The sequence below is a fragment of the Pseudopodoces humilis genome, chromosome 7 (assembly GCF_049639895.1).
Source record: "Pseudopodoces humilis isolate 2021_Gansu_Grassland_sample_001 chromosome 7, ASM4963989v1, whole genome shotgun sequence".
Lineage (NCBI taxonomy): Eukaryota > Metazoa > Chordata > Aves > Passeriformes > Paridae > Pseudopodoces > Pseudopodoces humilis.
Window position 1 is genome coordinate 55,302,843 of NC_142206.1, and position 20,281 is coordinate 55,323,123.

The 20,281-nt window shown below is 39.5% G+C and overlaps 1 protein-coding gene across 3 annotated transcripts in view; it reads right to left on the minus strand.

The window, feature by feature from the left end:
- The window catches only part of JAG2 (jagged canonical Notch ligand 2), a 68,775-nt gene that overhangs the window by 34,902 nt on the left and 13,592 nt on the right, over window positions 1-20,281 (minus strand). For all 3 annotated transcript variants that reach the window (XM_088057997.1, XM_005520070.3, XM_088057998.1), the window contains exons 3-4: window positions 7,496-7,550; window positions 637-891 (exon numbers count right to left, since the gene is read on the minus strand). In XM_088057997.1, coding sequence (XP_087914123.1) covers window positions 637-891; window positions 7,496-7,550 — 310 coding nt within the window. The remainder of the gene's footprint in view (window positions 1-636; window positions 892-7,495; window positions 7,551-20,281) is intronic.

The window sequence follows — 20,281 nt, forward strand, 5'->3', positions numbered from 1 at the left end:
AAATGGTCCTCCCCATCATTAACAAGCTTTTTACTGAAAAGGAACGAAAAACAAAACCAAAAAGCCCTCAGCAGGAAGAAGAGTATGTCTAATAATTTTAGCACTAATTACTTAGTGAAGGCAAAATACAGAGAGATTTGATTGAGTGGTACATTGTAAGAGATGACTACACTCAAATTTCTGTTCCCATTAAAGGCTATCAAAAAGCTTTCAGCTTGGTGCACTTTACACTTAAAACTGTTTCATTTGCAGAAACAGTGTTATGGGTGCATTTTTATAGGATTGAAGTCTACTGTGTAAGTGATGATATCACTTCAATAAAAATCTTACATTAACAGATGTAATGCATAATTTTTCTTTGAAGGAACACCACCATTGAAAAAAGTCAATTAGTAAAAAGATTTTCCCCTGAATACTAAATTTGTTTAGGTATGCTTACAGCACACACCAGATGCAACACTGTATCCTGTGCTCCACTTTTCAGAGAGGATGTTTAATGCAAAGATTTGTATTGAAAGGATAAAGCCTGTTAGTGCTAAAATTAATATGCTACAGCACTGACACCACAGAAATACCTACTGCAGTTTATACCTATTCTACATACACCAGGGCTAATCCAAGACAAAGGAAACATACCTTGTTTGCATTCTTCTCCCATCCAACCTTCCATGCAGGCTTTGTTTCCATTTTGATCACATGTGTAGTGACCAACAAAGTCATCTCGAGGGCCACAGAACTTGTTGCACAGAGCACTGTAGTAATTTTCGTCACATTTCACCCTTATTTGCACTTCAAAGTGGGCAACAGGGCCATTAATTTGTAGGGTCTTCCATCGATCTTCTGGGTTGATCATGCCAGCATGTGCCACTCGCTCTATTAGTAAGTTTTCACCTTTTTGGAAAGAAAGGTAAATTCAACAGAGGGTTAAGTTTGATAGCACACAAGGACAGATGGAATCCAATCAGAAGTACTCAATCAGTTAAGGGAAGAAAGCAAAGAAAATGTTAAGATGATAAAGATCTACTGTATAACTGAATTTTCCTTTGCCTTGCAAAGTTCATTACAGGAAGGCCAATTTAAAAAAGTGTCCCAGAGGAAATATTAAAAAACCCTGGAACATTATCCATAGGAAATAGCTTATTTTTCAAGGCAGCCAAACATACCACACCCACATGCTGACAACCAGCAGCTTTATCTTGATCTGAGGCTCTTCTTGCCTCCGTTTTGTTCTTATAAAATTGCAAGATCTGCATAATATCATAGCTGAGATAAAGTTCTCTGCTGCAAGTTTAATTTTAAAAAATACAACAATATATTCCACTTGCTGCAAGATTACTGAGCAATAGTGAATGTTCCGGTAGGCTTGTATTGTATACATGAACTAGCTTGTTTCTTATTTTATCATTCTCTCTAAAATAAAGGCAAAACATCTTTAACAACCATTCCGTAGAACACTGCACAGCTAGTGTTTAACATTTTGAGGAGAAATAAACAAGTGAACCCAGAATTGTCAAGGGCCATTCTCAGCTCTGTATTCTCCTTATCAGTGAAACTCCTGATAACTGTGATCCCTGCTGCAGCACACTCTGAGCATCCTGCCTTGTCCCCATGGAAAGCAGCAGCTCTGCTACTGCCAGGCTCCACTCACCGAGGCCAAACCTGCACAAAGAATTACATATCCCAGGGGACAAGAGGATTCTAGGCTGTAACATTATAGAAACTCCCAACACAAAGTATTTTCATTTACATTAATATACATTTTGTATCTTCATCCATGTAATTCTTTGTACAGAAGCTTCATTACCAGAAGGTGAGACAATTATAGCCAATACAATGAAATTATACAGTTGCTTCAGCAAATATTGAAAATAAGCAAAGCCCAGTGCAGGGGGGTAAGGGCAGACAGTGAGCAACCCCAGTGTCAAGAGTTTTCTAATGGGTTTTCTAGGTGACTGCAAATTGCATCTGGAACCACAAACACTATTTAAGGATGAGAAAAAGGTACAGAAGCTTCATTTGAACATATGCCAGCTCAGAGCTTCACCACCCAATTTCTTTTTAAATAAAGATTCTGTAAAGTACATGTTAAAAGAAATTAACAACCAAAAACTTGCACACAGAAAAAGGCTAATAATAGTGAGATAAAGCCTGAAGTTCAAATTATTAATACTACAGAACATGCCAAGCTGGTAGCAAGCAATAGTAAGCTACCACCTTTAGCAAACACATTTTACCTACCCAGTTGCTTTCTAAAACTCATTAACCTCATATGTTTAGAAAACAAAACCCAAGGAGTGACTGTTTCTCAACCAGAACATTACTGACAGTTTAGAGGAATCCTGTGCATTTCTTAGCAAAGTAGCATTTTCCCATCAGCATGTAAAAGGACTAAGGTGACAATTTGCAGCCCCTCCAATATTAAGAGAAAATAATATTTACATAAGTATCAGGCTCTCCAAAGTATCTTGCTCTCTTGGCATCTTTTTCTAAGCTTGCTTCTATAAAAATGTTTCCACTTGAAATTAAAAAATACTGAACTTAAAAATAATCCCTTCTAACTCGGCATTGAAAAGTACTCCAGTTATTAAGACCTCACAGTATCTCCCTGCTTTATCAATAAAAGTGGTATTGCCATGTACAAGCTGTAAGTCACACTTGCTTGCACTAGACTTCATAAAATACATCATGGCTGGCCAGGACACACTGAAGCCTATCCTTCTTCTTTAACTCTCATTCCCTTGCATGAGCTCCTCCATCATCCAGCAGCATGTGCACGGACAGAAAAGGCTGTCTGCATTTCACATTTTACCAGCAGGATATTTATCACACCAGTCACCATTGAAAGTTTAATGATTAGACAGAATCACAGAACTTTTCAGGTTGGAAAAGACCTTTAAGGCCATCAAAGCCCAGCCACTAACCCTGCACTGCCAAGACCACCACTAAACCATGTCCCCAAGTGCCACATCTACATGTCTTTCAAACAGCTCCAGGGATGGTGACACCACCGTTTCCCTGAGCAAATCTCAGCATCCTTTAATAATCTTCTTTTCCTCCAATGACTATTGATCTGAAAAACTATAAAGGAAAACATGCTGAATCACCAGATGGTCAAGGAAAATTGAACAAATAGCAAATATATATTACAGAGCTGCTTTCCTGTTCTAAGTAACATAGGCTCCTTATAAACAGCTGCAGCAGCCACTGCTCTCAAAGTGTTTCCTCAAAGTGCATCAGATGGACTGAAGAACACTCATTTTAAGAGATTAAAGGAGTGGCTTATATAATAAAATTCTTATCAGGCATCTTCAGGCTAATGGAGATTCATCAGATCCAGTTAACTGGAACAAGCATTACAGCTAGGGCAAATATACCTATGCAGAACAGACCTCTTGATACCAGGGGGTCAGGAACAGGGGAAATAACTCAGAAGTGTTCTTTTTATCTTTTTGAATACTCAAACTTTATCTTCACAAGCTCCTCTGAAAAGGAATGTATTCAGTCTTAAGGGGTTTTCCTCAAGCTTGTATCAGTGTAAGCAGGGTTTAACAGACTAAATAAATAAGCCAAATAATTTACCCTGAGCCACAAAAGGCATGAAGGAATCAGCTCCAAGCCATTTCATTTCTAATACTGAACTTAGGTACCAGAGTAAGCATGAGAGCTCTGTTTAACTTAAGATTTAACACTGATCCAAGGTAGAAGGTGCATCTCCCAGAGAGATCTGTAAACACAGGGAGGAACGTGTTTGTCAAGGTTTCTCCTTCCTCCCCCACAATACCAAAGTGTGTCTGAAGATATTCAGCCTCTCTCACCTAACTGTTTTGATGAGACGAGTTTGCTCCCTGCATCTGACTTTGCCATAGAAGTAGATCTTAGGGATTCACACTTCTTTAGCCCTCAGTAAAGGCATAATCGAATTTGTTTGGTTATTGGTCAAGAAAGCATCATTCATTACTCAAACTTACTTACAATACAAACAGCCCCTGAGCAATTTTCTTGATTATTAGATTTTCTACAAGCCTCTCTAGAAAAGCAGATAGTAGTAGAGATGCTTGCATAAAGGAAATGGTGACTAAAAGGTAGTTCTTTAATTAATGTTCCCAGAGCATCTGATTTTCGGAAGAGAAAGCCTTATCTGAAGAGTATCTAACTGTGATATACAAATAAGAACACGGTCCATCAGCACGCTGACCCTTGGCAGAGGTCAGACACTCCCAACAAGCCAAAAGGGCCGTACAAAAGGTGATGCTGGTAGTTGTTTGTAAAGGAGCACAGTGGCATCACATGAACTTCACATCCAAAGGAGCAGCAGGTGTCCTCTCTCAGGAAGCATATTCTCTTCAGCATGTTTTTGAGCACTGTGGACAGATTAGTCTCCTACAGATTAATGGGAAGGAGGAAAGCAACCACTGCATCCCTGCAGTAGACAAGAGTCAAATGGAAAGTTACTTCACATATGAAGATGCCAGCTTGCTTTGTCAAGGCAGGGCTGGGTTGGGCATTGCCAAGACCTCTGCTACGTCTGCCAAGTCAAGTGACTTACCTGGAAAGTGGAACTGCTGTGACAGATGACAGCGAGCAGGCCCTCTGCAGTGACTTTGTATCTAAGCCAGTTTCCTCTCCCCCTCTTCCACCCTCCCAAAGCAAACAAGTGGTAACACTACACTGCCAGAAGTTTACCCCCGAGCCAACCCTGCTACACTCAGGAGGAGAAAAACACAGGAGCAGTTCAGGAACCAGGGCTGAAGGATTCTCTAATAATTTGTACAGGGGAAACATTTGTCATGGCAGACTTGTTCTTGAGATGGTACTTCACAGGTCAGCTCTGAGTCCTGCTGCCTTCACTGAGTGCAAGAAGAATGCAGGATGCTCGGACACAGAGGGAAGGAATGACAAATGAATCTTCAAGTTGTTCACTGGAAGCTGCTCTTTCTAGGTTTTAGGAGAGGATTTTTGTTTCCTTGTTGTTCTGTTTGGGTTTTGTTATTTTTGTTGCTGCCATTGTTTTGTTTTTATTTTGTTGGGGAGGTTGTTTTGTTTTGGGTGGGGGGTTTTGGGCTGTTTTGGTTTTTAATACCCACTTGACAATCCAAGCTGGAACACAGACTGTACACTTAACTTTCAGCCTTACTCATCCCCATTTAAGGAAAGCAAAACCTGACTCTAGAACTAATTAATCAGCTTATAAACAGGCTCTGGCAATTACTTTGATTAATCTATTTTACAGTAGCAACAGAAGATACATGTAACCCAATCCCCAGATCAGCCCAGTGCTCAGGATTGTCAGGGAGTTCCACAGACATTCACTTCACCCCTCCAGGACCCAATATTGTTTGCTCTCTGGAGGAGCTGCTGTATTCCCTTTCCTCTTCTCTAATGTGAAATTTTACTGATCTGTGCCTGTTTGGCAGTTCAGTGGTGCTTGCAAAAATACAAGTGAAGCATCTTTGCATCTTGACAGATTCACAAGGCAAAACCTACTGGAGGACTCAGACTTACAGCCAAAATCCCTCAAAAAAAAAATAAAAAGAAAACCTTTAACATTAAGGAATTCTTCCTAGGAATCTTATATGCAAATTTAAATTGAAGCACGGCAAAGCAACACACCTCTATCACAGAATCAGAAAACAGACTACAGGAACATTTAACCAAGACAAGCACTTAGCTAGACTCCTGCCAAATTACAAGCTAACAAAGCCTTCCTAAATTCACCTGATAAGCCTTCAAGGTTTCAGCTGCAATATAACTTTGCAGTACCTCTCTCTGGCAGCCTAAATTAAAGGGAAGTTCACTTTCCATCAGCAGTTTCTCATAGAGCTAAACTGTAATCTGACACTTATATACTCTCCCACAGTTCATAGAAACTGTTAATTTAAGGAGATGGCACATTGGGCCTCCAGAAGACACTCTATATCCTGTTGGCCTGAAGTTCAGGGGGAAAAAAAAGAATGCAAGTAAAGAGATTTGTTAGAGCTTGTTAAACTAAAAAGCATAACAAAGACCTAACAGTAGCCTGAGGTGACTGTCCTCTTATCAAGTGTCTTTAGAAGAAATCTGGGGTTTAAAGCTACAGATTTGCAAGAGGATTCTGCAAATTCTAAGAAATAAACAGAAAGTTACAATACTCTTATTTACTAAGAAGTTAATTAAAAAATGAAATCCAGCACTGGAATGCATACAAATGAATGGCAGGATAGGCTCTCCATGTTCAGTCCTTTCCATCTCATGAGTTGATCTGCCCTCTGTAACTAGGGCATGAGTACTCTAAATATTTGTTGTACTAGCTGCCCCTAGATAAATTATTCCCAACCTGAATATAATTTCAATTAATTAATATCACACAGTATATTTGAAACAAAGCATTCAAAAGGATTCCTCCAATCAGTTACTCTGAGTTATTCAAGATTCAGGCTTACTCTGCTCAGCACACAAGATCTCATTTTGAATACCATACCCAGCTTTAGAAAGTGCCATTCAAGAAGGCTGTGGACAAACTCAACTGAAAGGTTGCAACAGCATTAATATCAGTGATGTAAAGAAAACACAGCAAATAGAAAAAGGCTAAAGGAGCTGTTAAGACAAAATAAGCTTAATTCTAACAGAAGAAGGCTTCAGGAACAAACTAAAAAGTCATCACTGCTCATACTGATACAGAATCTGATGATGACTTGGGAAATATATAACCCCTTCATTATCTTAATGTTCAAACACTTACCTTCCTCTACATTGATCTCAACTGAAATGAAATAGTCCATCAATAACCATAATGCAAGTCTGAGGTTCATTTTTTTCTTGTAGACAGAAGCACTGGTTATTTTAAGACATATTTGTAAACCATTTACAAAGAGTAGGTTCAAGCTGGAGTCTTGCTTTAGCAGCATTATGGCAATCAGCACCTTGATATGGTTTTGGAGTATTTATAAAATCATCTTGCTTTCACTTCAGATCAATAACCCTGCTTTGACACTGAGTATTAGCATTTACAGACTGAAAATGCAAGGTAAGCTCCAGTACTTAAGGAGAAACAGAGAAGGGATCACACCAAGGTTTAGAACAATTTCATCAAAAATATGAAGTACGCTTTTTACTGCAGAGATCTAGTACTTGTACTAGATCTAGATATCCAGTACAAGATATTGCTTAGTGGGATCACAGGCAGACTGAGGAGAATTTGAAGTTCAACTCTACAGATTATCTTCTTTTTTTTTTAAAAAAAAAAAGGGCATACCATTTTTAGAGCTAATTATCAGGAGTCATGTGCTAATTACACTCTTTATTTTCAAATGTCCTCTCTTTTTCCTATAAAGCAATAATTTTTCACAGTTCCTAACCCAATACTCACTGTTTGGATTTGTACATGCCCTTTTTACTCAGATAACAGGTTTGCCTAGAGCTGATTTGGAGGGATGGCTGACTGGAGCAGGATACAATATTCCCCCTCCCCAATTTGCACAAAATAAGTACAAACTCCAACCTTTGCATAAATACTCACCAGCTTTTGTATCATTATCCCAATCCCATGCTTCTAATATTAATGTGAACGACCTCTGAAAAAAAACAAGACACCAATTAGACAGTAATAAACTGTTATGACCAGACAAACTGATTTGAAATAAGAAGATATTACTGCTACAAGAAAACCAACTGAAAGCAGTAGAAAGTTTCACTTCTCTATTGTCATGTGAAAGCCCTTGAAAGCATCTTCTCAAATACAACACCATTAAAAAATTGTGGGACAAGCTATGCCAACAGCAAAACAAAAACATTCCATGCACACACAGACGTACATTGAGGACTGAATTATTATTACTCTCTCCCCACTGCATCTAGTTCTCAGCTATGCTTAGCCACAGAAATCCTTTTCAGAAGCAGCCCTAAAAAGTTTAAATGAAATGAGGTTCTCAACCTTGGGAAACAGCTGGGATATTTAAGACTTAAACAACTGAACCACCTCCCCTAAGAAGGAATGAGAGCTATCATTTAGAAAGCACATGAAAAATAAGTCTATACCAGATCAGAAAAACATATCTAAAGAAGGAGTACACATTTCATACTGCATCTATCAAAAAATTTAGACTTCTGTCTCAAGAAAGGGTAGCATAAAAAACAGATCTAAAAAAGACACAGCAGAAACAATTACTACAGTAAGCACACCTGGTACTGTACTTTCCCCTGAGGAAAGAAAAAAAACCTATGATTTCAGACAGCTCCTAAATGATTTAGAAAAAACATGAAGGCTTTACTTCAACTAAAACAAGGCTTCAGGCATTTTCCTTGGTTTATGATCAAATATGTAGGACAGATGTTGATATTCAAACACTAAAATTTTTTCTAAATAAGTTATGCATAGATAATTTTAAACTGCTTTGAGTTGAACAAGAATAGCTGTCAAACCATTCAACTTTGATAGTTTCCAAATGCTACAAATAACATTGAGATCCTCACATACATTCAAAATCAAGGAAAAACCATCAAGAACAGAAAAGAGTTATTGCACCACTATCATAAAGTCATCCTATACATGTCTTCATGCAGAGCCAAGCCCTAATGTGTACACAGTTCACAGCCTAATGATCTATAAATTCACATGGATATGGGGACACTCAGCTAAGAAATTGCAAGGACTTTCTTTGGAAGAGGACTATGTAAGAATTCAGCCATCTTTCACAGGGTCATTGGGACTATTTTACTGTTACATCAAGAGATGTGTGTTTTTACTTTGAGATAGCTCTTTACGTGCTTTATACACCCCTCAACTCCACACCAAGGAGGGTTGATCAAAACACTGGAACATCCCCCCATTTTTAAAGAGCAGCAGCAATAGGATCAATGCAGCCCTCAAGCAGAAGGGCTCTCTGAGGTCTTCCATGACTACAGCAGAGATCATTCTACTCAGAAACGTACTTGAGTGCTTATTTTCCTACTGCTCACTTACATTAACATACAAACCACAACTCAGCTTTTGAAAATAAGTCTACTGTGTTTTCACCTTCAGACATATGCTAGGGAAGATGATTTTACATCAGTGAAACACAAACAGGTTTAGTGGTGACTATTTAAATTAGACTAAAGGAAGGGGAAAGGGAGCTCAGCAGTGACCATACTGGACAGAGACATACTTGAGTTTGTACTGCCTTTGGAAATGGACAACTGAGAGAGATCAGTTGAGAAAGCAAAGGGCTCAGCCTCTGAGGTATGAAAGCACAGCTCAACTCCACCTGATTTTTCAAGACTAATATTAGCAGAGCATTTTAGTAGCTTCATCCTCCAACTCCCTGCACTCCCCAATCTCAGCACTTAGGGAAGCAGATAGGATTCTAGTGTACTCTGAAAACACTACCTGCAACACCTCTTCCTAACTTCTACCTGAAAAAAACATCCATACATTGAATAGTTGAGAAGTTCTACATAATACTGCCTTAACATCATCTTTTGGCAACTTCTGTCTCCTTACTTTGCACCAAAATTATGAGATAATATCTAGGCAGAATTCTGCCAGTCAGTGCAAGGTCTAAAGTTATCCACACCTTCCACTTTTAACTACTTACCTCCTAACATATCCCTTAGTTTTCCTGTGTTCCACTGATTTGTATTAGAAGTATAGACCAGTGTTCAAATGCTTCCAGATGTCCACTTACTTATGCAAGGGCTGGTCTGTCCAGCTGCAAATTGGCTGCTGCATCTGACTGCCCACAAAAGGCAGCAAAAAATTTAAGATGGACTTCCTATCTTAGGAAACAGACCAGTCATCTATGCTTTCCCATCATACCATTTAAAAGCATCTGTGCTCAAGATGCTAAGGAATTTTCATGGGTGAAGAGTTCCAAGCAATGCACTGTGCTCCAGTGTGACTGTGCTGGACTGTGTGGATGGCAATAAAGAGGCATTCTACCCATTTTAGATGCTTATAACAAGAAATCCCACAGCTCTGGTGGCAAACCTCATGGTCTAAGTTGGTGTAGTCTCTGGAACCAAAAATACTGCTTTACAGCCTTATAAAAGCTTAAAAGCACATTATGAGCAACTATGACTCTGGTGCAGAGCTGCTCCTCCAAAATGTGGAGGAGCCCACACAGCTCATGTTGCCTCCTCATGCCTTTGGAGGCCTCAGGTCCTACAGGCCTGGTCTCCAGCATCTGCTTTAACCATCCTCCCACTGGTCACCAACAAGAACCACAGCCCACCTGTAACAAGTTTAGAGAACCTACTCAACAAAGACAAGACAAAGACTTAAATCCTTTCACTTCCCTGAGTCTACTTTTATGGGTGACCAGGCTGGCACTTGGCTGCTCACACATGAACGAGCATTTGGAGTGTAACCTTTCAGGAAGGCTTGCAGTCACATTTGCAGGAGATTAGAGATGTTAATCAAATGGCACTACACAGTATTGATAGACAAATGTATATTTACTGAACCATCAACTTCAGCTGGGACAGTTCTCAGTTGTCCAAATTCTGCTCTCTGTTAAGTTACACAGCCACTCTTTAAAAACCCCAAACAGACACAGCAAAAATGCAACTGTAAAACTCATTCTTATAGTTACTTTACCTCTAGAGAAGATAGTTAAGGTTACCAACCCAACCTGTCATCCTTCCTCCTCTCCATCTGGCCAACAACTTGAAAGAGGAATTCCTCCCTGTGGCAGTGCAATGGATCATGACAATGCAACTACTACACCTCAAGAGAGAAAACTGGTCCTTAACCCACTCGTTCAAAAAACCAGTCTTGCCCACTACCACATGTATCAAGTCTTGCACTAGATCTGCTTATATGTCTTTGAATTTTGCACTTCACTTTAAAATGACAGCTGAAAACTTACAAAAAGCATCTGTGTTACTAAATATGTTCATAATATGTGGCACTGAGAGCTTCCCAGTTATGTCTCAATTATCAGAAACACATTTTACTATCAAAATGATTTATTAGGAAATTTTAACATACATACACTCAGCCTGAGTGTAACCTTACCTAGTAAACAGAGTAAGCACTAAAGTTTAATAACATTAATGGATATACATTTTAAGGGATATTTTCAGCTTCATACTGGCCATACTTATTTTATGGAAACTCTAGCATCACTTGACATTAGTCACACCTGAACTCTTCTACAGAAAGTCTCTAACCAACACATCTACTGACACCAGCTGCAAGTAACTCATCTCTAGCAGAGACATTGACACCAGACATCTTTCTTAAATTGAATAGCAACAGAACTTGCATTAATTTAGCTCTTCTTCAGAACCTAAGGACTACCCATACAGCAAATCTTTAATCCCCTCACATCATCCAGCACTGCCCTGCTTCTTGATGTACCTTTAATATGAACAGGCTCACGTAAAAGTTATTTAAGAACATATTCTCCACGGAGACTGTTGATGGAAGTGTGCTTTAGTTCATGCATAAATCTAACAAAAAACACTAAACAGGTATCCTAAGAAATCCCCAAAATCATGAGCCCTAATCATAATACACACACACAGCTCACCACACATGCTTATTTAACTTGCACACAACTCTTGCTGTAGGCTAATAAAACAGCAGGACATGCATATTCCAGTCTGCTCTGATACATACAAGAAGCTTTGTGAAGTAGTATCTGTTGTTCATTTCAACCAGGACTAGCAAAATATTTAGAACTGGTACTGGCAAAATATTTAGAAAATATTGTTGAAGTGACCATGGCACAGATTTGAGGGAAAGGGAATGGGGGTACAGAACATACAGCACTAGAAAACAGATTTACTTCTATTGACTGGTGATGAGGTTTATTTTTTGGAAATAATTAAACACATATCATCATTTGTGCTCATCAAAACAAAACTCAGAAGATGTTGAAGGCTACAAGTCAGAAAAGCATCAGTGCACTCCTGCAGAAGAGCACAGCTTATGCAAGAGCCATTTCGTAGGAGTTAACTAAACAGATATGCCAAGTAGCTTGGAAAGATACAAATTAAGTCTGTTTATCCTGCTGATGCTGCCTCAGTTGTGTTTTTTTCCTCGGGATTGGTGTTGACAGAAGCAACTTCAAAGCATTATTCCACTGTTTATACTAAACAAAACACTCCCCCTACTATCCCAGCGACCTCTTTTCTGGGGAGGGGGGAAACAAGACCTGTAATATTGGTTTGGCACTGTATTTTCATGAACTATTACTATCACCTTGATATCTGAAAATCAACATTCAAAAGGTATGGGGTTTTTTTTGGCAAACCAGTCATGTCAGAATTTTCATCCCAAGAGAGATGATCAATCTGATGACAGCATTTTCAGTCAGGTATAGAAGTTAGATTCTCCAACCCACAGTCTGAAAAAGCTATGAAGTACAAAAAAAGTGTGGCTCCTAAACAAATCCCAAGCCCACCTTATCTTCCTATTCTACAGTCACACAGTAAATGCAGGGTCTCATCTCCAGTAAACACTTTTTCTTTTCAAACCTCAATCAAGCACAGGAAACATTTATACTCAAACATTTAAACTGCCCAAACACTGGATGGCATATCGCTAGTCTTGCTGCAGGTTAATTTTTTAACTTCTGGAACAAGCCACAACCAGTATTTCTTGCAGCCAAGTCCGTTAAGTCTTGATCAGCACAATCAATTCTCATACTTGCTTTCATAAGAAACTTAGAGTCAAGTGAGACAAGCACAGGTCTGTGGGCTTGCCCTCCCTTTTCTTGTTTTCAGCACCTCTTCCCCCTCCCCCAGGCAGATGCTTGCCATGGAAAAAGCTGACTTCAAGGCAAGCATATTCCATTTCCTTCCCCAGGAACTCTGCAGCAAGTTCATACAACTTCCTCATGAATAACCCAGAGGTGGAAAGTGAATAAGGAAGAAACTAAGAAAGATTCTGAGAAGATCTAGGACTCATAGTCAATACAAGTTTAAGGGCAGACAGGCAGTCTTCAGGTTTATCTTGTAGAAAGAGACATTATAAAGTCATAATAGGGACCTTTACTGAAGGAGTAAATCATCCCCATTTGGGGGGAAGATGGGGGCTGGGGGCAGGGTAGGGGACTTTTCTGAAACTTGAAGGATATTTCAGCCACTTGCATGCCAGAAGATTGTCTGCTGAATTCAGACCATCCACCATGCAAAATCATAATGATGACCATCCTCTACATCTTCATTTTTTCATTTAAGGCACAACCATAGTGAGTCCTATACAAAAGCCTTCCCTTTGGAAACCAGGGCCAAACAATCCCATTTTGTTAGGAATGGAAGGCTGGGTTAGAGTCCTGCAAACATCAGCAGCAGATAGCAGAAAGCAGCTGAGCAAGTTCAAGTTTTCTATTTGAGAGCAATTACTGCAGTTATACTCCTCTTGGCCCAGTCACAAAAGCAAGATGTTTACAAACTCTGGAGCCCTACTGTTGTGTGAGGGGAACCATTTGTGAATTAGCCCCACCTGACAATCTTTAGGAAGTCTGCAAAACCAGGGAGGGGTGAAGGGGCTATTTTTTGCCATGGTTAACAGACAACGGGCTGATATCTCCACCTACATGAGTTTGAACACTCATTCCACTCCTCCACCAAACTAAGCAAAACCTGAGTTGGAGGGGTGTGTATGTGTGTGTGCATATGGGGGTGGCAGAGGGAAATCTAGACTATTAAGGTAATTTCATTGCAAAAAGAGTACAAATAAAAACAACAAGTGAATTAGAGTCAGTCCTAGAGTTAATATATCAAATTTAACACACAGGTAGAGACTCATTTCAAGTAAAGAAAATTACCTAGCAACTAGGTGGAAGAATCCTACCAACAACCAGCTGCACACATCCAGGAGATAAAACAACTTGAAGGAGGAATTCAAAGGGGTATTGCAACACCTATTTGGCAGTGCCTAGTGTTTTATGAAACAGAAGCAGTGTGCTTCTCTCCAGGCTGATCAAACTACCAGGGATCCTGATATACCTTCCCACAGAACCCATTTGCAGTAAGATCTTATGGTGGAACTCTGGAGATACTCTGATCCTCCTGCAGTGACAGAATGGATCAGGAGTTTCTCAGTGTGAAGGGGTCTTTATACATTATGGGACAGCAAACATTTCAACTGTGGAGTTCTTGAAATCATCTCAAGTCACATACTAGCTTTAGCTAATGACTGTAGGAAACAGTGACCCATTTTCACAAAAGCCCAAAATGCCATGTCAGACAAGAGCTCCTAAAGGCAGGACGTTAATGCAGTCAGCTCAGATCAAAGAGCCCTCTGGAGATCCATCTACATATGAGAAGCTAAACCATGGGAATAAAGACTCCACAACCTTCTTGTAACTTAGCACCCTAGACAGAAACTCAAAGCATATCTCAGCCAAGTCAACCTTGTGACAAATGGCAAGTCAGAGATGGCACATTTGGTTCAGCACTGGCCCTGACCTCTGATAGCACCTGTTAGACAGCTGCTGCAGCCAGGGCAGCAGCATCCCTGAGGAAAAAGGAAACAGGCACCCCAGGAACAGTTTTCACAGCACCAGGAGCAAATCATTAGCTTCTCATTTAAAAAAGCCTGCAGGAGATGTGACCAGGCAGTAGTCATGTGAGGATTTCATCTGAAGAACAGCTCATCTGCTGACAGCTCTCAGCTCCTAGAAGATCCCCTCCCTATTTTAAAGGGGTGCCTTTCACCATTACACACATAGCAGTAATGCTAGTCCAAGGGGAACAGAAGTAATGCTTGCCTCTTCTTTTTATAGCTGTCTGCTATTCATCCCCACCCTATCCATCCCCCTTCCCCTGATTCCAGCATGTACCCATCTCTGCTGTGTTCAGGGAGATTAAGTTCCAACTATGAAGTCCAAGCTGCCAACTGTGGCCACTTAAATTTCAGCAAACACCATAGGATTGACTTAGAAATCATCTGTTTTCCATATACTTACAGAACCAACAAAAAAAAAACATCAGTGAAAATTCAGCTACTCAGGACTCCCATGATAATTTGCCTTTCTTGAGATTTTCCAGCAAGAAACAAGAATATCAATGTTTAATACTAATCTATGCTATAAACTGACAGTTTTATTGAAACACTTCTATTTTACTACAAATGCCTTCTGCCTATGCCATTTCTAGGCACCTCCCCTGTGACTCAAGTCTCAACAAAAGTACTGGCTTATCAAACTAATCAATACATCAAGGAGGAATTTTTTTCCCAACTGAATAAGTAATGCTTTTTCATAATGCTTATGAAAAAATAATCAGTTTCATCTTAGATGAATGACCAGCAACTTTACTCTAGTTACTAGAACAATGACATTCTAGGTGGTCTTTAAACAACTTTAGTCTTACTCTTTTCTCTTTCTACGGTATCTTTCAGAATTTATTTGTACCAACTATTTTAGTGGGTGTACAACATTGCGAATCTCATTTTAACTTCCAACCTTGTTGAATGTAAACTAATTTTCATAGAGCCTGTCACAACCCTGGGTTAGTGATACCTGTGACCTCGTTCTTCTGTTCAAATCTGTATTGATAAGCAAGGTTTCACTAAATCTATCTTTTGATAACCATAACCAGCTACTCCTTCAATCCACTAAAGCCATGTAGCTTCTCCCAGCTAAGTGAGTTCCCTTCACAAACTCAACACAAGCTCTTTGATCACAGTAAGAGATCTGCCTTCCACTCTTATCCATGCCTTGACTACTTAATATTCAGAAGTCTGTTGAAAAGAACACCCCTGGATAGGGAAAGAAGTTAGAGAAAATCAAGCCTTCCAGGAGGTGGACTGAAGAAATCAAAGGTCCAGAGAAACACAAGAGAGAACAAAGAATGAAGTTATTTCCATGAGAGAAATTAAAGTGTTGGCCAAAACTCCTCAGCCTGGAAAAGACACAACCAGAGTATGTGACAGAAGCCTAAATGCTTCAACAGGCCCTAGGGATGGGTCAGGAGTAGATCATCTATTTCCATGGTCTTGCCAAGAACTAAAAAGTAAGAAAGTAAGCTAACAGGACTCATGGCCTGAAGAAATGAGGTCAGAGAAGACGGCATTTTAGGCAGAACTTAGCAAAATGCTACACAGGTGGCCCAAGGGAAAAATGGTTTTAAGAGTTTTGGGGGTCCAAAGGAAAACTGGTATAAATATTTTGGAGGGGCCAACCACAACTACTTCGGGAGACTCTCAGGTGGAAAGCAAAGATAGGGAAAATGACAAGCAGATTTCTATATTCTTGCCCTTAACCTCCAAGGAACATTTGTTTACGTTCCCTGAACTCCAGTTCCAGTACAGGTGTGGTTCTGAAGCAAGTATTTCACTTTTTCTGATGGCTGACATTAAAACAAGACAGTGCTAAAATTAATAAAACAATTACAATGTGGAATCTTGCACACCTGCCTGAGCCATTACCATCTATCCCAGGATAATCAAAAATGTGTTTGAGGAAGAAAAGAAAGCCATGAGAAACAAAGCACAATTCTAAATCAGATTTATAATTATATCTCAGAACTCATCTTTGAAAATCATGACAGAAGAAGACAATTGAAAAATCTAATCAAGATTCTCCTTTCTGCAACACAGAAATATCACATGAAATAGAACAAGTGCAGAAATCACTGACCCAAGCACGCTATTCAGTCAGGTACCTGTTGCAGTAAATGCAACAAATGCTGTTCAGATAAAAAAAGACAAGCTGAGCTAAAGCTCTAACTGGGAGATCATATTATTTAGAATAAAGGTTTAGAGGACTGTAGGCTTCTGATACTTCCCCTGAGGAAAAGGTAATCCAGACAGCCTTTTAATAGTAATTAAGTCAGGTGACACAAAGCAGAACATACTGTCATTCAAGGCAAGACAACAGAAAATGCTCAAATACAGAAAGCACTTATTTCACCAGAAGAAGATTGACAAGTGTCAAGTGAAGTACAAAGCTTAATGATTTCATAGCAATTTTTCACACAAAAATTCATCAGTGCATTTGTGACAAAAATCCTGGTTTAACTGTAAGAAAGCCACTACTTCTTTTGGAGAAGACTGGTAAACCAAGGTTTGCCAACAGAAAAAGAGCTGAAATAATTTCATAATTCATCTCCAAACTTTAGCTATTCTATTTACACTAGCCAAAACCAACCCCTTCTAGCTTCCATGTGGCACAGATGAAGGCTAATGCTATTCCTAATTAACCTTCCTTCACTAAGAAAGCGATTTTGCACCATCTATGCGTGTCACTGAGCCAAGTGTCACACCAACCACACATGTTATTCCATACCAGCTGAAGAGCAAGCAAGAAATACTTCTCCCATTAAAAGCTAGGCGTCTCAGCCACTCAGGAACCAGTCTAAGGAACAAAACAGCTTTCAAAACATCATTATTCTCCAAGGAGAATGAGGGGAAGAGGAATAGGAAAGGCAAAGATTAGTTTAGCATGACTGGCGCAGAAGCTGTGAAGGCAAGAGCATCTGTGACAGTCTGGAAATAACAGCTAAAAAAAAAATGATAGAACTTAAAAACTGAAAGGGAATTAAAAGCAAAAAAACAGTCACAGCCTTGCTACAGGACTTTTCCTAGCTGATTGAACCACCTCAAATGCAATACTACTCTCCATAAAACACAACTTGAAATCACACAAGGAATCCTCATCATAACACAAGATCCCAGACACAAAATACAGGAAGAGCCAGTCTCTTCAGAGCAAACCAGGTTAATTAGCTAGATTTCCAGAAGATGCTTCTAGATACTCTGCACGGACCCCTGGAGTACTCTTGATAAATGGAAACAGTAGATACATCCTGTTAGCCATTTGGGTGTGCCTTAGTATCAGCGTGCCTGACAGTTGCTACAGGCTCTGCCCATGCCTCAGACAACACAGATCCAGAATCTGAGCAAAGATCAGAATCCTTAGTGACCTCAGGAAACACATTTTAGACCAAAAAAAACCGAGTAGAGAAGTAGGAATTAAGACATCACAGGCCTTCTGGAGTCATACCTATAAAAAGGTAAACCAACTGCTAGCAATGTTTTTCTTTTGAACTTTTTCACACTCTCCAGTAAGGGAAAAAATTCCTTTGAAGTTTTTGTCAGTAAGCACATAAGATCTTCTCCTGCAGGTCTCCAATAAGTCCTGGGGAAAGACTTGCAGAAACTCAATACCCTTTGACAACTCTGTGAAACTGCTTTTCTTGCGGGTAAAGGAAGCCCAGCTCAGCAATTCTATTCCAATCTGCAACTAAAAAACATGGCAAAAGCATCTTGGAGCTGATCCTCAGATCTGCTGGGCAGAGGCCTAGCATTCCATTAACAGCTTTAGGCACGTGGAAAACAGGCCTCAAAAAAAGACAGTTTGTCCCAGTAGCCTGAGCACAGCAATGCTCTGTTTATACATGACCACTGTGAAAGAAAAATTGACACCATAATGAAGAATGGCATGTACACAAGGTAAAATCCACCTGCAAACAGTTTTAAACCACCATGCTCATCACTTTGCTTTGTTTCAAGTAGTTGGTAAGAACTAATGATGAGCACAGAATACAAAACAGTTATAGAAGAACCATTAGTCATCCTTCCTACAGGCACAGCTCCCCTCTGCTAATTTACCTAAGATATCTATATACACTAAACCTTTAATCAGACTACATAAAAGTTAACAAATATTTGAGTATCCTTTGATATGGGTGTTACTGTGCCTGTCCCAGTGAGGTTTCTCGAAAGTATACTGGAATATAAAATAGCATTAGCAAGATATTCTTCTACACCATAGAAGAAATAAAGTAGCAGAGAAGCCAGCCAATTACTAACACTATTTTAAGTACAACAGCTACCAACCAGAGCAAAAGGATTTGGTATGGAACACTACAACAATACAAAAGGAAGAGACAACATCCTAGCAGCCTACCTGATAACTGTCAAACAAGTATCACAGTTTCTATTCTGCCTTTCTCTCAAACAGGAGAGCCTAGTTAACATCCCCCAGTTACACTTCCCTTTTTGAGAGCTCTAGAGCAAAAGCAGCAGAAAGGAAAATGAAATTAACCCCATGCGCATTGATCCTGAAAACACGTTTGAACCTTAAATAACAGCCTTCCATCCTATTCAGGGAGAACATAAGGTGCTGATTTTTGAGATTAGAAATTGAAATTAAATCAGAAATTATATACAAGATCAGAGTAGCAATTCCAGTAGATGTTTCTTTGCTAGTATCCAGTTTTAGTGGACAAAAAAACCCCAACAGAATCCACTGGTTTAGATAGAGCATCATAGGATTAAGTGTCAACACACATTTTGCCCAATCATTATGTTACAGGAAATAAACCAGCTACATCTTAAGATACTTTCATGACTTCACAGCTAGTAAGCTCCAGTCCTCTCCACCACAGCTGGAGCTGGCACTAGGAGTTTGCAGAAATCCACCCAGTTAATCCAATAGCAAAGAACAGAAGAAAGTATTGATGAAATTAGGGAAAAGAGAAAAAAGACTTCGAGATAAAGAGACATGTACAAGTACGGCACCAGGCAGACATTTGGGGTCCATCTGAACATCCCTCTATCAAATTCAAGCAGAAGCTTTCAGCCTTGCTACCACCTTTGAACTGTTTCAGACAAACTTGATATTAACCAAGTATCCACGTCCTACTCTTTTCCTAAAGTCTTGGAAGAAGTCCAAGATAAATTAAGCCTATTATACACACACTTTCTTGTTGCATTAATGAAAGTGTAGCTAGATTGTCTCCTTTGAAGTGTATGTAACAACCATGAAGACCCATTAATGGTTAGCACAAGACTTGTTTTATGCTAATATTTAGAATTCAAAGATGAACTAGTAATTAATACTGCTCTTCCCCTCCCCTCTGCACTCCATGTGGCATGGATATTAGTGTCCTCTGGGCACTTGAAGCCATGCATCATTATAATTTCAACTTGAAGTCAAGAGGGAATTAAACTAACTATGTAATAACATACTTTAATTATTGTTCTAAACACAGAACACCTGCATGCACTCTCTTTTGTCTTGGAAATATGCATACTAAGAAGGTAAGCAAATATATAAAAAACCAGATATGCCCCCAAGTTCTATGTATGCAAAGGCCCAAGAAATACAGAGTAGAGTTTTAATCTTAACACTTTTAAATAATGTTAGCTGTTGATAGCACTGCAATCTTTCCCTTTGTTTTTGAAAAAGCAAATGCCCACAAAACCAATTCCAGCTAATGAGCTCTAGATGTCTTGCCTTAGGAAGGGGAGAGGCCCACACTCAATCACTGCTCCTAAGGGAGCAGATATTGTGGCACTGTTTTTCTAAGTCCTCCTCAATTCCCTCACCAGCCCTACCCAACTGAGTCACCTCTAGAACTCGAA